Source organism: Hyperoodon ampullatus (assembly GCF_949752795.1).
Source record: "Hyperoodon ampullatus genome assembly, chromosome: 14".
In the NCBI taxonomy this organism is placed as follows: domain Eukaryota; kingdom Metazoa; phylum Chordata; class Mammalia; order Artiodactyla; family Ziphiidae; genus Hyperoodon; species Hyperoodon ampullatus.
The window spans coordinates 64,234,517-64,252,268 of NC_136927.1; the positions used below are offsets into that span (position 1 = coordinate 64,234,517).

Genomic DNA, 17,752 nt, shown 5'->3' on the forward strand with positions numbered 1-17,752 from the left:
GAAAAAGGGAGACCTTTTAGGTTAATCTAGGAGAGGGGCATAATTTAGGAAAAAGATGGCTGTCAGAGGTGGGTCTGAACAGATTGGTGGTAGAGGTGGTGAGAAATGGCTAGACTCTAGATATATTTTGCAAATAGAGACATCAGAATTTGCCAGCGGGTTGGAAAGGAAATATAAAAGAAAGGAGTCAAGGATGACTCCAAGGTTTTTGGCTTGAGCTGCTGAAAGAATGAAATTGCCATCAATGTTACAGAGAACATCAGGAGTTCCATTTTGGATATGTTACGTTCGGAGTGTCTTTTAGATACCCAAGTGAAGTTGTTTAGAATTCAGGAGTGAAGTCTGGAATAGAAATATAAAGTTGGGACTTGTTGATATGTAGATGATATTTAAAGCCATAACAGTAGATGATCTCCTTGAGGAAATGAGTATGGAGAGTTGAGAGAAGAGGGAACCAAGAACTGAGCCCTAGGACTTTCCAGTATTAAGAGGGTGGAGAGAAGAGAAAGAATCATCAAAGGAATCTAAGAAGGAACAATCAGTAATGTAGGACATAAACCTAGAGAATGTGTCTTGGGAACTAAAAGGAAGAAAAACCATGGAAGAAGGAATGATCAACCATGTCAGATTTTGCTGATGGTTAATGCAGGATGGATACGAGAATTGAAAATTATATTTAGCAATGTGAAGGCCACTAGTTATTGTGTGGCCTTCAGTGGGACATGGAAATGGCCTGGCTAGCACTATTTACATATTTTTCAAGTGGGAATTTTTGATGTTTATAGTGTTTCTTTGGCCCTGTTCAGGTTTGCCGTCCTGTTGGTGTTATGTCTGACAGTGGATCACAGCTTGGTTCAATGGGTAGCCTGACCATGAAATCACAACTTCAGATAACTGGTAAGTCTTAAAAAGATCTACTGCTTTATTTCCCCCCAACCCCCAAGATAAAAAGAAAAAAATCTTAAAATCTTTAGTGGCTGTGATGTATCAGGTTCTGAATGAATGAATGAACATAATGTTTAGATATGTAAAAATTACATTTTGATTTCAGGATATTCTTGGGTATAGTATAGGATTTGGGTTTGTTTTTTCCATTAAACATGCTTCGGCAATTGCTATTGTTTTCATTTGGATTTTATTAGCTTTGTTGAGATAATTCACATACCATACAGTTTACCCTTTTAAAAGTCAATGATTGTTAGTACATTCTCTTGGTTGTTGTGCAACCAACACCAGTCAATTTTAGAACATTTTCACCACTGCAGAAAGAAACCCCTGCCTCATATTCCCCAACCACCTTCAGCCCTAGCTAACTATTTTTGTCTCTATAGCTTTGCCTGTTTTGGATCTCTCATATAAATAGTCATAAAATGTGTGGCCTTTGTCTCTGACTTTTTTCACTTATCATAATAATGTTTTCAAGGTTCAGCCGTGTTGTAGCATGTATTAGTATCTAATTTCTTTTTATTGCCAAATACTATTCCATGTGTGGACATACTTTATCCATTTATCAGTTGATGGATGTTCGGGTTGGTTCCACTTTTTGGCTATTATGAATAATGCTATGAACGTTTGTATGTAAGTTTTTGTGAAGATGTATGTTTTCAGTTTTCTTGAGTATATACCTTCTACTTTCTTGAGTAGAATCACTGGGTCATGTAATATCCGTGTTTAGCTTTGTGAGGCATTCCAAATTATTTTTCAAAGCATCCACACCACTTTATATTCCCACCAGTCATGTATGAGGGTTACAATTTTGTAAGCATCCTTGCAATGCTTATCTTTTTGATTAGACACATCCTAATGGATGTGAGCCATCTCATATGGGTTTGAGTTGCATTTCTCTGATGGTTAAATGATGATGAGCATCTTTTCATGTGCTTATTGGCCATTTGTATATGTTTTTTGGAGAAATGCCTATTAAATTTTTTGGTTGCTATTGATACTTTCCTAATATCTCTTTGTTTCTTCCTCTAACCATACTAATCAAGTGTATCACTTTCAGATGAATGTTCTTAAAATGCCTCCTGATTTGTTCATTCCTGCTCAGAAACCTTCAGTGCTTCTCCTTGGCTGTGGTATTGAATTTCTTTAAAACTGGGCTAAGACCTTTTACAGGCTCCATATGATCTCTTTGTAGGTCTTTATATATCAATAGAAGCTACTTGTACTAGCCAAAGTGAGGCACTGGATTTTCTTCAGACATGCATGTGTCTATCACACAATGGAACCCTAGTCTCTCTCCCTTTAATTTAATGGCATTTATTGATTATTTTAGTTTTTACTATACCTGGCTTATATCCACTTCTAGGTTATGAATATGAGGTCATAAACTGTATCATTATTGTCCTCCTCAAAACCTAAAAGTGATTGAGTTATATAAAAGTAACACTTTAAGTTGAAAGCATGTTAGAATTTATTCTTGGGAATCCTTTCACTAACTCCAGTCTCTTTCCTTAGCAATGTCTGATTCTCAGTGAGAGATATTAATATTTCTTTGCTAAAGCCAGATTCTAATTGTTTCTCCCCTCCCCATTCTCAAGCTAGTCTTATAGCTGATTTATATTGGGCCAGGCTTCTTAAGACTTCTTTTTTGGGGCAGCTTATTGTTAAAACCTTTGATTTAAAGAATTTCTGATAGATTGTTTCAACTTTTCAGGTTACATAAGTAACATACATGCTTTTTATTTTTAAAAGCTGAGTAAAATAGTAAAGTGAGGAGTTCTTATTTATCATCTCAATCCCCAGATAAATAGGTTTATATTCCTTTAGACTTTTCTTTGCATAAACTGGCTATCTTATTTGCTATCATTACTGTCATAGTAAGAAAAACATTTAATGCCTAAATGCATTATGTCCTCAAGAAGACATAATTCTTAGCCATTTATAAGCTTTTAATCTTGAGTCTAAAAATCCTGAGCATGTACAAGTATAGGGCAAAAACATTTTAACAAAAACAAACACCATGAATTATGGATAAAAGCTATTTACGTATTTAGCAAAAATATCATTAGATATGGGACAAATGAAGAACATCAGATAATGAACAATAAAGTGCCAAGTTGACTAGAATCAAGTGTCCTTCATAATTCATTGTTTACTTCTTTGCTTTTGGTGCTAGAAACCTCAGAACTAAGTTTTTTTTTGCACAAATACCCTTAATTGACATTGTATTTTATAGTCTGTGTTAATGGATTAGCATAGTTTTTTTTTTTTTTTTTTTGGTAAGCTCTTCAACATCTTCCAAAATTCAAGGAAGGCATAAATATGCAAGTGTTAAGTATAAAAGCCATGGCATATGGTAATGGTGAGAAGAGATAATGACTTTGGTCAGGAAAGAGAGATCAGTATTTGACTAGAGTTACTGTGAAAGGAGGTAGTGCTTGAAGCATTGCTACTATTTAAAAGTAGAGGACTTCCCTGGTGGCACAGTGGTTAAGAATCTGCCTACGAATGCAGGGGACACGGGTTTGATCCCTGGTCTGGGAAGATCCCACATGCTGCAGAGCAACTAAGCCCGTTTGCCACAGCTACTGAGCCTGCGCTCTAGAGCCCGCGAGCCACAACTATTGAGCCTGTGTGCCACAACTACTGAATCCCGTGCGCCTAGAGTCCGTGCTCTGCAACAAGAGAAGCCACCGCAATGAGAAGCCTGTGCACTGGAGGAAAGAGTCGCCCCCACTTGCCGCAACTAGAGTAAGCCCATGTGCAGCAACGAACACCCAACACAGCCAAAAATAAGTAAATAAATAAATAAATAAATTTATTTTTTTAAAAAAAGTAGATAGGTAGGGACTTCCCTGGAGGTCCAGTGGTTAAGACTGCGCTCCCAATGCAGGGGGCACGGGTTCAATCCCTGGTTGGGGAACTAAGATCCCACATGCCGCCTGGCATGGCGAAAAAAAAAGTAGAAAGGTAGAAAAGGATCTTTCAGGAACGAACATGACAGAGCAAATGATGTGAAGGAGGGAAATGCCAAGACTTCCCTTGATGTCCCTAAAAGCCACTGCTGCAGAGCAGGGACCCATGAGAATTAATGAGAGTGGATCATCTCCTTCAGGTGTGTCAAGGCTACAAAAAAAAAAAAAAAAATTGCTAAGGGAGATGGGAAGTAACCAGAGTTTTTAACAAAGAGCAGACAGCTGGATTTGTATTTTAAAAGTCGGTGTAGGGCTTCCCTGGTGGCGCAGTGGTTGAGAGTCCGCCTGCCGATGCAGGGGACACGGGTTCGTGCCCCGGGCTGGGAAGATCCCACGTGCCGCGGAACGGCTGGGCCCGTGACCCATGGCCGCTGAGCCTGCGTGTCTGGAGCCTGTGCTCCGCAACGGGAGAGGCCACAACAGTGACAGGCCTGCGTACCGGAAAAAAAAAAAAAAAAAAGTCGGTGTAGGGGGCTTCCCTGGCGGTGCAGTGGTTAAGAGTCCGCCTGCCGATGCAGGGGACACAGGTTTGTGCCCCGGTCCGGGAAAATCCCACATGCCGCGGATCGGCTGGGCCCATGAGCCATGGCCACTGAGCCTGCCTGTCTGGAACCTGTGCTCCGCAACGGGAGCGGCCACAACAGTGAGAGGCCCGAGTACCGCAAAAAAAAAAAAAAAAAAAGTGTAGGGACTTCCCTGGTGGCGCAGTGCTTAAAATCTGCCTGCCAATGCCGGGGACACAGGTTCAAGCCCTGGTCCGGGAAGATCCCACATGCTGTGGAGCAACTAAGCCCGTGTGACTAGAACCTGTGCTCCACAACAAGAGAAGCCACCGCAATGAGAAGCGCACGCACTGCAATGAAGAGTAGCCCCCGCTCACCACAACTAGAGAAAGCCTGCGCGCAGCAACAAAGATCCAACGCAGCCATAAACAAACAAACAAACAAACAAACTTCTTTAAAAAGTTGGTGTAAAAGACTCATAGGGAAATTTAGGGTCAAAAGTTAAAATGTTACTCTGTGGTTCTGCTCAAATTTATTTCTTGAACTCTTTCATACGTACATTACACACTTACACACATGTATGCATACATTATTTGTTTACAATGTATGTTTGCTAATTGCTGTCCCTTACCAGATGAGGGCAAGTAGAAAATTTATTTCAGAGAAATGGCATGTATTATAAGTTGTAGCAAAACAGAGTTTTAAAATATTAAATGATAATACTGTTGATAAATGGATTGTTTAGAGAACTTGATGTGTGTGTGTGTGTTTTTTTAATTTATTATTTTTATTTTTGGCTGCATTGGGTCTTCATTGCTGTGTATGGGCTTTCTCTAGTTGTGGCAAGCAGGGTGTACTCTTTGTTGAGGTGCGTGGGCTTCTCCTTGCGATGGCTTCTCTTGTTGTGGAGCACGGGCTCTAGGCGCGCGGGCTTAAGTAGTTGTGGCATGCGGGCTCAGTAGTTGTGGTGCACGGGTTTAGTTGCTCTGTGGCTTGTGGGATCTTCCCAGACCAGGGTGCGAACCTGTGTCCCCTGCATTGGCAGGTGGATTCTTAACCACTGCGCCATGAGGGAAGTCCCAGGTTCCACTGATTTTTACTCTTGCATTTCCTGGATCATTCTTTATTCTTTATCTCCAATTCCATGGTCTGGATCCTTTACTTTGGACATAAGTCTGTTTTCTTACATCCTTCCCTGTCTTTAGCCATTTCCTGTTTAATTATGTTCTGTACATAACTTCAGCTATTATACTGAGCTTATCTGTGTTTTGATGCTTGCTGTATGCTAACATTATACTTACGTGGGCAAAATAAATTCTTCGGTATTTCCTAGAAATTTCTTAGTCTCAGTCCTTACTCAAAACTCATCATTTGAGGAAGAGAAACCATCTTATTTTAGTTATTACAAATTGAAATTAAACATTACTGCATTTCCCCAAATTTACTAGAACACCGTATATTTAGCTCCCAGTGCTTAGAGACCAGGAGAGTCCTTCACAGTTTAAAGTCAAAAGTTTATATCCATTTCTGCCCAGCCAAGACATAGTTCTGCTACAGAGACCTCATGTAGCTTCTCATGACTTCTGAGCACAGAGATAGCACTTGCTTTAACTGGTTTTATCTCTTATCAGTTCATCATACTGCTAATCATACCTGGTCTCAGCACCCCTGTTTGTTTTACCTTGTTCATTATAGCCTCCTGATTCACAAAATAAATTGGATAAGCTAAGGATTTACTTTTACTTTATATTTAAATTGTCAAGATTTTAATTTTGTATTGGAGAGGTAGGATGAAGAATCGAATCAGTCGGGTAAAAATGTTAACCTTCAGAACAGAAGGATCAGAAGAACATTAATAAATACCATGAAATCATATGCAGTAGATTGTGTGTGTGTGTGTGTGTGTGTGTAAGTAACTATAAAGCAGGGCAACTTATTTTCTACCATGGCTAATCATTTGGTTCAACAAATGTATTAAACGCCTGTCAGGTTTAAATCACTAAGTGCTATACGAGTTATAAAGACTGGCTATAACCTTGCCATGCAGGGGATTACAGGGTGAGTTAAACAAGTAAGAACTGATAAACTTACTAAGAGCTAAGACAAAATAGAAAGCTGTAGGAACCATATATAAATAGGAAAATGCTGTGGGGGCATAGAGCAGGAACAGTTTGACTTACTAGGTTTAAAGAACCATCCGGTCAAAGAGAAGGGGGTATTTGTCTCTCAAGAAGTAGGATTTTATTGGGTGAAAAGAAAGAAGGATCATTATGAGTGGAGGGGGTAGCACGTATGAGGCATGAAAGTACTAGGTAGGCCCTTGGGAGGGACAGCAAACAGCTAAGAGTGGTTAGACTGCCAGGGGCCTGAGTGGAGTTCGGTATAGGAAGAGGCTGTAAACGTACAGAGTAAGCAATGTAAAATGCCCCAGAAGAGTGTAAACTTCATTTTGCAGGCATTAACAAATCATTGAAAAGTATTGACATCACATCTGTTCTAGGAAGATAATTCTGGTAGCTGTGAGAGATTGCATTAGAGAAGTGAGAGTAAAAACAGACAGTTGTTAGAGGCCTCTTGGAGTAGCCCAGGTGACAGATGATATTGACATTTTTCTGATTCCTTTTCTTCCAGTTTACAATTTACAGTTTTTAAATTCCTTTAATTTACTATGGGAATTTAAATTTTAGGAAGTAGTACATTGATCTGTTTTATAATATTAGGACTGTAATGAAAGTTTTATGCAATATAAGCTTTGAGATTTGAACACTTAAATAATTTCTCCGGTCCAGGCTTTGCCGTGACCCTTGGGTAAACTTTTAAATTTTGTTGAGCTTGTTTTTTTTTTTATGTATAAAAATTAAGATGATAATACCTATCTCACAGAATATTTGTATCGAAATGACAGTCTTTAAGTGCCAGACATAGTAAACACTAACAGTTGGTGTTGGTTTCCCTGACTCTTTTTATTTTCCCATTTAAAGTTTCCTAAAATGGCTCTAGTGGGGTTGGGTGGGATTACTTGGCAAAATAGCTTTCAAAAGTTTGAATCCTAAAAAGCCACTAAGGGCAGGTCATTTCCTCCCTGTCAGGCCTGCATTGCTCTTTGTTCTAGGTTTAATCAGTTTTAGAGAATCACAAGAGCCCCTGAAATAAAATGAGCTTATGCATGAGTGTGTGGGCTGTTTTACCTTTTCTCAGACCAGAAATGTATTAAAAATAGGGATTTTATATTTTTCTTTGGCAATCCTGTGATTAAATTAGGCTTTGTATTAAGCTGTAGGGCTTTATAGTACATATTAATCAGATATAGGTCTGATCCCCACTTGAGTATTTTCTGTTCTGAAAGACATTTTACTTAGTGTTTCTACCTAGATGTCTCATGAGCATCTCATATTTTATATATTCTTTATAATACGCTTGATTTCCTGCCCGTTCTTCCCTCCTCAACTTGTGCTTTCCCAGATCTTTTCCATCTTATTAAATGATACCACCTTCTATCCAGTTATTCATGCCAGAAACCTGGGAGTTATCCTTGCTTCTTTCCCCTAACTCACTCATGAAATCTAATCCTGTTGGTTCTCCTTAGAAAATGCTTATTCCTCCCCATATCCATGTTTACCACCCTAGTCCATACTACTGTCGTCTCTTAATTAGATGGCTCTAGCAGCCTCTTAAGCATAAAAGGACAAAAGTCTTTGATAAACATGAAGTTGGGAGATTCATGGCCGCCACCTGGGACCGTGCCTGCTAGGGTACCCAGACTGTCTATGTGTTGGTCTGTATATTGAGCTTCGTGGGTAGCTGCTATATAAACTTTTCTAGCAACTCACAAGGGCCCATTAGTCTTGAAGGGCACTGACATTCTCTGAACTTTGCTGTTGGAGTATATATCCAGGTGGTAGAATATTTCCTTGGCTGTGATCATCTCATTTATAGGGGACCAGTGAGTTGTCTCCTGTGGGAACCAGGGGGTGCTCTACTAGATTTGAATCTACTCTTCGTACCTTTCACACAATGCTAGGACAAGGCTATTTCATGGCAAAAGTGACTAACTCAAGGGTGAAGGCTAAGGATGTAAGAAGCTCTTGCTAAGATAGCGAGAGATAAATGAGATGCTAAAAATAATTTTAGTTTGTAACTCTTCTTTCATTGGCTTTCTAGCATGCTTAGAATGAAATCCAAATTCCTTATCTTGGCTTACAAAGCTAAATGTGATCTTATCTCATTTACCATTTTTCCCTGTTTGCTATACTTTTCCTCAGGTATGCCAAGCTTTTGTACCTCTGTCTGGAATTTTCTCTTCTTCCTACCTTCAGTCTTCACATGGATAGCTTCTTGTCATTTAGATGGTTGCTTAAAAGTACTTCCTTACAAGACTTCTTTACTGCCAAGTCATATTCTGCCACATTAGGCCGTTTTTCATCACAAGGACTTATCTCTAATTGTAAACTGCTCTGTCCACAGTTTAGAGCAATATCTGATAACGTGGTAGGCATTAAAATATTTGTTTACCAAGTTTGTCAGTGTACTTTTTAATTGACGTCAAGATTTCTGGGACTGTTGATACTGACAGTTGGTGGGGGGGGGTCTACTGATGGGAATTTGGGTGGATGGTGTGGGGAAGTTCTATATTTTTTAATATGATGGGAAGAAATACAAAGGTTATATGTGAATAAAATTTGTGAATATTTTAGAGCAAACTGCTTCTCTGAGTAAAAATAATAAAGCTGTGTTTAACCTTTATGAAATTAAATCGATTTGAAGGATGAACTAACATCTTGAATATTGAAATATTTTCTCTTTTATTTTACTTAGTCATTTCAGCAAAACTTAAAGAAAATAAAAAGAATTGGTTTGGGCCAAGTCCTTATGTGGAAGTCACAGTAGATGGACAGTCAAAGAAGACAGAAAAATGCAACAATACGAACAGTCCCAAATGGAAGCAACCTCTTACAGTGTAGGTTTGAAAGTATTTTCTATGGTATATTTTGTTTAGTAGGTGAGCAGAAATGCAGCTTTAAGAAAGTTTCTCACTTTTTTCTTTGTTCCTCCTCTCTTTTTTTTTTCCCCCTTTTTCCCTGTTCTTAGGACTCCTCCTTCTAGTCTCCTTTCTCTTTAGTTATTTGTTTTCCCAGTCTCTCCTTTTTATTGCATTGTTGCCACTGAAAAGTAGCTGGGAGATCCCAGGGTCACGGGCCTAGAAAGATTAGCAGCTCTTTCCTTAATTTAGGTTTGAAATAGAGGGCTATGAGTAGCTCACTTTATTTTTTTAATTTAATTTTTAAAAATAGTTTGTGTTTTTTAAAATTACAGTGCCCACATAGAACCTACACAGGGGTTTTTTTCCTTTAAAAAATTATGCTATACATTTTATACTTAACATACATAACATCCTTTTTCGCTGAGTACGTACGGATCTAATATCCCTTATATAGCTACATAATATTCTTTAATATGGATGGACTATGAATAATTTTACTAGTTCTCTGTTGATCGGTTGGTTTCTGATGTGCTGTTAGACAGTGTTGCAATATACATCCCTGTGCATATGTCTGTATGTTTGTGTTTTTAATCTGTCATTTGAATTCATAGAAGTAGGATGTAGCTCAATTTCAACACTTATTGACAAAGCCCCAGATGTTGGTAGGAAGGGAATTACAGGTTGAAGAGAATTATAGGTTAATTTTAATTTTTCTACTAAAATGGAAGCAAATGTATGATTTATCAACAAATGGATTTTTAAATAATATAGTGTATATGGTTTGTATATTAAAGTGTAGTTCAAAATATAACCAGTTGTTATCTCATCAAATATAGACAAATTGCTTTCATTACCTAACATTTGGAATTCTTGCATTTTTTCTCTTAGAGAAACAAACCTGTAACTAAAAAAAGTTTTATTTCTAAATGGTGAGGTGAGACATTTGAAATGATAAGCTCTTCTCTTCACATGATACGTGCTTATGTGGGCAATATTTATTCCTAATAAATGACAAAACAAATTAGCTATACCTATATTATTCTTTAACATGGATTTTTGAAGTTGTAGGGCATCTTGATGTACTTTATGATTTTGAGCAAATGAATGAAACTTAAGAATTTACTGAAGGTCATCTTGAAACCTATTTGCAGAAGTATCATTCTAATGTTCCTCATCTGTATTTATTTCAACATCGTTTCTTAGACTTCATTTTTAATTAGTGCCCCATTAGAGATTTGATCTAAATTAAACAATATGTGAGTAACATTTTTTAAAAAAACAAATCTTCAAAAGGCCACAGCCTCCAATAGCGACTGGAGATGTTCAGAATAATAGACTGAATACTCATCTACTTTGTACCAACTATCTGTGCTCACAATAAATGTACTTTAGGGCTCTTGAGCTGATAACGACATGAACTCCTTACTGGTTTAAAAGTTAAGAAAAAAGAAACTCCTTGTAGCCCTATATGGTAGTGCTATTCTTAAGCCCAGATGTTCGGGGGAACATAGCTCAAGATCTTCTGAATTTTTAAGTTGCAGCAGATTGGCCTGCAATTTTAACACAGCTTCCATTGTTGGGTAGCAGGCTTTCCAGACTTCTCTCAAGATTTGAATTGAGGGCTTCCCTGGTGGCGCAGTGGTTGAGAGTCCGCCTGCTGATGCAGGGGATATGGGTTCGTGCCCCGGTCCGGGAAGATCCCACGTGCCGCGGAGCAGCTGGGCCCGTGAGCCATGGCTGCTGAGCCTGTGCATCCGGAGCCTGTGCTCTGCAACGGGAGAGGCCACAACAGTGAGAGGCCCGCGTACCGCAAAAAAAAAAAAAAAAAAAAAAAAAAGATTTGAATTGAAATAATTAAGAGTATACCATCTTTGATGGTATACTTTATTGTCTCTCAAAGTAAAATTAAATTTATTAACTCTTTTATTCCATCCCCATTATGATTTCCCAAATGACTAACAGAGAAATGTGCTCCTTTTAAAAAATATTTATTTATTTGTTTGTTTGTTTGTTTATTTATATTTTTGGATGCGTTGGGTCTTTGTTGCTGTGCGAGGGCTTTTCTCTAGTTGCAGTGAGTGGGGGTTACTCTTCTTTGTGGTGCGCAGGCTTCTCATTGCGGTGGCTTCTCTTATTGCAGAGCACGGGCTCTAGGCGTGCGGGCTTCAGTAGTTGTGGCACACGGGCTTCAGTAGTTGTAGCTTGTGGGCTCTAGAGTGCAAGCTCAGTAGTTGTGGCGCACAGGCTTAGTTGCTCCACGGCATGTGCGATCTTCCTGGACCAGGGATTGAACCCGTGTCGCCTGCATTGGCAGGCAGATTCTTAACCACTGCGCCACCAGGGAAGCCCCGAGAAATGTGTTCTTAATATACATTCTCCTGAAAGTAACATCTGAAAGTTTTGAAAGAGAGTGAATACATTGTACAAAAAAGAAAAGGCAGTGATAAGGTGAAAGTTTCTTTGTTTAAAATACCTGTCACTGGGAATTTCCTGGCGGTCCCGTGGTTAGGACTCTGCACTTCCACTGCAGGGGGCATGGGTTCGGTCCCTGGTCAGGGAACAAATTCTAGAATTTGTCTTATAACCTTGAACCATAGGACTATGGTAGGTTATATAGTGTTCCTGTTTTTCTAATTGAAATAGTTTTTATACAGTTTATTGCAAATTCAGATTTCTATTCTGTATTGGCATTTAGCAAGGTCTGGAAGAGTCTTTATTTGACAGTTGTCCCGGACACTTTGCCTCTAACAGTGTGAAACTTGGGGTAATATAATCCTCAAATCATTTAAGTAGCTGACCGAGAAACTTCTTAATGTAAATTTTACTGACAAATTTTTGTTCAGATTACAGACTGCCATTACAGTCTGGCTGTGTGATCTTGGGCAATTTGCTTAACCTCTCTGAATATCAGCTTCTATATCTGAAGATGGGAGTGGTAATTCTCATCTCAGGGTTGCTGTGAAGATTAAACGAAATAATCCTAAGCTCAGGTAGTAACCTGACGTAAAATAAGGATTTAATTTATAAATTCACTTTTTTGTACTACGAAAGTAAAACTGATTTTTCAACAGTTTGTAGCATGGTGAGCACTTTTACTTTTGTTGATGATACACATGCATGAAATTGCCCCTATAGTTCAGTGACAAGTGAAGATGACCATAGGCAGTATTGGTTGTACAGTAAACTGTAACGTGTGCAGTGAGAAGATTTTAATTATAATTTATTTACAGTCTTGTGATATTTAAGGAAAATTTTTTTTCACCTTTTTTTTCACCTGTAGTATCGTCACCCCTGTGAGTAAATTACATTTTCGTGTGTGGAGTCACCAGACACTGAAATCTGATGTTTTGTTGGGAACTGCTGCATTAGATATCTATGAAACATTAAAGTCAAACAATATGAAACGTATGTATGTAAAAACAATAGAATATGCTCACCTTTTGTTTTTCTGCAAGAAATTCATATGCCCAATGTGGAGAAACTATGTTCACTATTTGTTTTTAGGTTTACTTGGTTATGATATTAATAAGGAGATGAATCTTGAACTGTTTAATGCATTCTGAATAACTGTGGTTTGGCCATTCATTTTGGATCTGATATTTTAAATATTTATTTAGTAAATAGGTATTTATTGAAGGCTATATACTCAAAACAAAAAATATAGAGCAGAGCTGAAGGAAAAATGTAATCTCACTACAGAGGACAAATTAATATTTTGGTTAATATTTTGACATTTCCTTTTCAAATGCTTATTTTTAAAACTTCCTCATTTTAGATGGTTGTAGTTTTATTTATACGTGTATATCTCTATTTTTAGATATCTATATATATTATAGATACATAAAAACTTGAAACATGCTTATTTTAATTAATATATCATGATTTTAAAACATTTAATCCCTTGAGTATCTAAAACATCTAAGAATTTTATTTCTCATTTAGGATTTACAAGATGAAAATTCATTCTTAAATTGTTTTCAGTCAATATAAGTCAGGCATATATTGCTGAGTAGTCTTAGTTGTCCTGCTGGCTCATTTTGTAAAAGAGAATGAATATAATAAGTGAGATGATTAAGCTATTTAGTATCTTACATTGTGGATATTAACCATTAGGAAATTTTGTTCTATTTTAAAAATGTTTTTGGCGTCAAAAGGCCTGAAACCTTGGGTGAAGTGTATTAAAACAAATTGTGTACACATAAATGTAAAGTTTTTCTGACAGTTTTGTTTTCATCAGTTAAGTTTTGTTCTATTTTAAAAATGTTTTTGGCGTCAAAAGGCCTGAAACCTTGGGTGAAGTGTATTAAAACAAATTGTGTACACATCAATGTAAAGTTTTTCTGACAGTTTTGTTTTCATCAGTTAAGACTTAAAGGAAAAGAAGTGACCATTTTCTATAATTTTATTCTCTTCCAGTTGAGGAAGTAGTTGTGACTTTACAGCTTGTAGGTGACAAAGAACCAACAGAGACAATAGGAGATTTGTCGGTTTGTCTTGATGGGCTGCAGCTAGAGTCTGAAGTTGTTGCTAATGGTGAAACTACATGTTCAGAAAGTAAGTAATCACTTCTTATATAGGGTCTTTAATGATTCTTCTTACAGTAGCCACTGTAGTATGTTGTAATTATTGCTGTTCTTTTCCACATTAAAGAAATTATTTTATTTCCTTTTTAAAAAGAGACATTTTTCATTTTAAACTTTTAGTGCATTGTTTCTATGAGGAAAACATTTTTCTATAAGTTGAAAAGCTAGCCAAGTAAAAGCTACATCACAGTTGGCCCTATGAGTGATGAATTGATTTATAAAGTATCCGTTCTGTAGGCCAACAGTGGCAGTTAGTATGGCACTTTTTTTTTTTTTTTTTTGCGGTACGCGGGCCTCTCACTGTTGTGGCCCCTCCCCCTGCGGAGCACAGGCTCCGGACGCGCAGGCTCAGCGGCCATGGCTCACGGGCCCAGCCGCTCCGCGGCATGTGGGATCTTCCCAGACCGGGGCACGAACCCGTGTCCCCTGCATCGGCAGGCGGACTCTAAACCACTGCACCACCAGGGAAGCCCCAGTATGGCACATTTGATGCTACACCTTCTCCAGTGCTAATGGCAGACATAGTTTACTCTCTGTAGCAGTCTGATTGAGTTTAAATTTGACTCAGAATCCTTCTTAGTACTGTACCAGACAAGCCAGTAACAAGCTGGAATCCATTTGCCATTCCTCTTCCATTTTTGTAGGCTACATTTATTGAGATGTCTTTGAGTTATAATAATGACAGAACCAATTCTTTATATGTATGCTGATATATTTTACAGTTTATGATTTAGTAGTGTTTGTTAAAGGAAATAAATATGAGCTGTAATTAAAAAGTTGGATAGCACCTGAGTTAGTGCCTGCACAGCTAGCATGCTTAATTAAAACCACTTCTCAGTGAATTCCCTTTAGATATTTCCAACCCTTATTAATGTGCTAATAAGTGTATTTTCACTTGAAACACAGATTGTAGAGGCCCCAAGACAAAGCGCATATTAATGGTCTCCTTGATTAGTCTGACAGAGATCTTTTTGTTTACTTAGAAACTGCCTTATGAAACATTTTGCAGTTGTCAGGTGCTGCTGTACTTCTCTTCCTACTTTGGAAGACTTCCTACTTCCTTTCTAACTCATGACCCTTTTTAATAGCAGAACCTTTAAGATAGTCTTGGTGTTTCTTCCAGTTTGGTTCTTTGGGGTTAATGAGGGTGGAAAGACACTTCTGAATTGGTTATACTGCTTCAGAGTTGACCTGTTCATCTTAATTGACTGTTATTCACAGGAACTCTGTAATAGTTACATTTTTCTATAAATTGGAATTCTGGAAGGTAATAAAAGTTAAGTTACATTGTTAAACTGCTCTAAAACCTCAGTATTTATAGCTTCCTAAGATTTTTTTCCTACAAATTGAAACTGCTACTAATGCAGAATATTTAATAATTAACAAAAGTAAAACATGTCAGCCTTCATATTTCAGAGTAGACTCTAAACTGCATATTATACTTATGACTTTACTGTTTGTTTCCTACAGAAGTGGACGTTTCTGTGTAACCAGTTTTTGACTCAAGTAGGAAAATAATTGACAGAATTTAATCTCATTCTTTGAAGTAAAGAGAGGTTTTAACTGGGAAGTCACAGTGGATTTTAGGGCTAGAGTTGCCACATACAGTAGCTGCCATTTGTGTAATGTTTACCATGTGCCAGGCACTGTGTTGGTGTGTTTACATATATATTCATTTAACCATCACAATTTTGTAAGACATTTTGCATATGAAAGAAAGTGAGGCTCTGAGAGTTTAAATAGTATGTCCCGTATCACACCAACAAGTGTGATGCAGAGTCAAGATTGAAACACAAATATTTGTTGGTTTCCTTTTCTTTCCAATACACTTTCCGTTTCACACTTAAAAACTTAAGAACTTTAAATTAAATCATGAGTTGTTATAAGTAAGCAAAGAAAACCCAATTAAGTCCACAAGCATCTGTGGTGGGAACTTCACTTGTATTGTTTTTTGATTGATTCCATTTCTGTAACTTTAACTATAAGCCAGAAATGAAAATTAGAGTTTAGCGCTAAAATTGAATTTCTGTCATCTGAGCATTGTTTGGTTGGTTTCTTTTGTATTCTAATATTTTTCTAATGTTACAGAGTTTTAGTGTTTTTTTCCCCTCTGTGTGTTCAGTCAAGTTTTTGTGGCTTTGCTGTACAGCAAAAACTAATACAACATTTTAAATCAACTATACTCCAATAAAAAATTAATTAAAAAACAAAAAAGTTTTCGTGGAAGAACTCATGGGATTTTAGACTTTAATATTTTTGGTTAATTTAAAAATAATGCTTATAAAAAGATCTGTCTGAATTTTGGTATTAAAAGTCACCAAATAATAGCTTGTTATATATTTAGATATACTGCGAAGATTTTTCTAATAAGATAGCATTATCTCTTTTGATAGTTAAAATTTTCATTTTTTTGGTAGATAAAATTTTCATTCTTTTTGGTGGATAAATTTTCTAAAAATGGCAGTTATATAAGTAAACTCTTTTTCAGGTGAAACAGATTTTACTCACTATGTTTGTTTGTTCTTCCCACTTCAAGCTTTATTTAAAAACCAGAGAGTTTTATGTTCCCAGTCTACCTCTCCTACCACTGTCTTCACTCAAGGAACAAGTTTAATATCCCAACTGAGAGTGTCATTTGTAACATTTTCTTTGATACTCTTCCTTATTTTTCTGTTTAGGAAGTAGTTACATAATTTGTCTTGATGTTTTCCTTTTCTTAAGTACAGAGTTAATCTGCTTTTATGAGTCTTTGGTAAGAAGAAGCCTTTGTTTAATTTGCTAGTTAGGTAGACTTATTATAGCTCTCAGATCTAAATTAACCTAACAAATTGAGAGTAGGTAGTTGTTCATTTCTGCAAGAACTTCCCATTCATGTATTTTGATTTCTTGGGTGGGTGGTGGTGGTTGATTGTTAGTTTAACACCTGTCTTCCCAAATATGGCATTCAACAAGAAACACTGAAAAGTATCGTCATCAAAGGCAGTAGTTTTCCTAAAGAGAAATAAAAGTCTATTTTACTTTTAAATTTATGATAATAAAATAGGAACATATTCTTGTAAAGATCTTTATTCTTTACCATGGATGCTCTGGAAATGTATTTAAAATTAATTTGGGGATAGTTGTTGGCATATGTGACCTCCAGTTCTTATTGTGTATGTTCCATTTTGTTTTGGTTTTATCTCATTCTTTCCCAGTCTTTCTCATTAAACTATAGTTTTTGTGGTTTCTTTTGATTTTAGGATAAATAGTCATTCTCATGTGTGATTATAATGTTTCTTTTCAGTAAAATAAATTCTAAGAAACTAGATGAAGTTTTTTGCTATACCAAATATTATTTGAAATTACTATACCTCCGCTGGGTCTGGGTACCAACTAATTATTTTATAGAGAGAAACTTTGCTGTAATGGTGTTTTTTTTAATTTGACTTATATTTGATTGATTATTTTAAATGTTTGCTCAGAATATTAACTAACGTCACAAAAAAGCCAGCAAAACTTCCTTTACACACTTACTTTTTTTAATCTTTATCAGTGCTATTTTAAAAATGGAAGTATTGGGAATTCCCTGGTGGTCCAGTGGATAGGACTTGGTGCTCTCACTGCCAGGGACCCGGGTTTGATCTTAAGAATTAGAATATGAACAATATCATTGCATCCACCCGTGTTCTCCTCCCTATATCAATCCTTGTCTTTTCCCTAGAGATAATCACTATTCTGAACTTTGAATTTATCATTTCCTTGCTTTAAATTTTTTTTCACATATGC

At 36.9% G+C, this 17,752-nt stretch overlaps 1 protein-coding gene across 1 annotated transcript in view; it reads left to right on the top strand.

Moving 5' to 3' along the window:
• Positions 1–827: 827 nt before the first annotated feature.
• The window catches only part of ITCH (itchy E3 ubiquitin protein ligase), a gene marked incomplete at its 5' end in the record, with an annotated part of 75,313 nt that continues 58,388 nt past the window's right edge, over positions 828–17,752 (top strand). Inside the window, 4 exons of the mRNA XM_079719557.1 lie at positions 828–897; positions 9,239–9,380; positions 12,685–12,809; positions 13,821–13,958. Coding sequence (XP_079575683.1) covers positions 828–897; positions 9,239–9,380; positions 12,685–12,809; positions 13,821–13,958 — 475 coding nt within the window. The remainder of the gene's footprint in view (positions 898–9,238; positions 9,381–12,684; positions 12,810–13,820; positions 13,959–17,752) is intronic.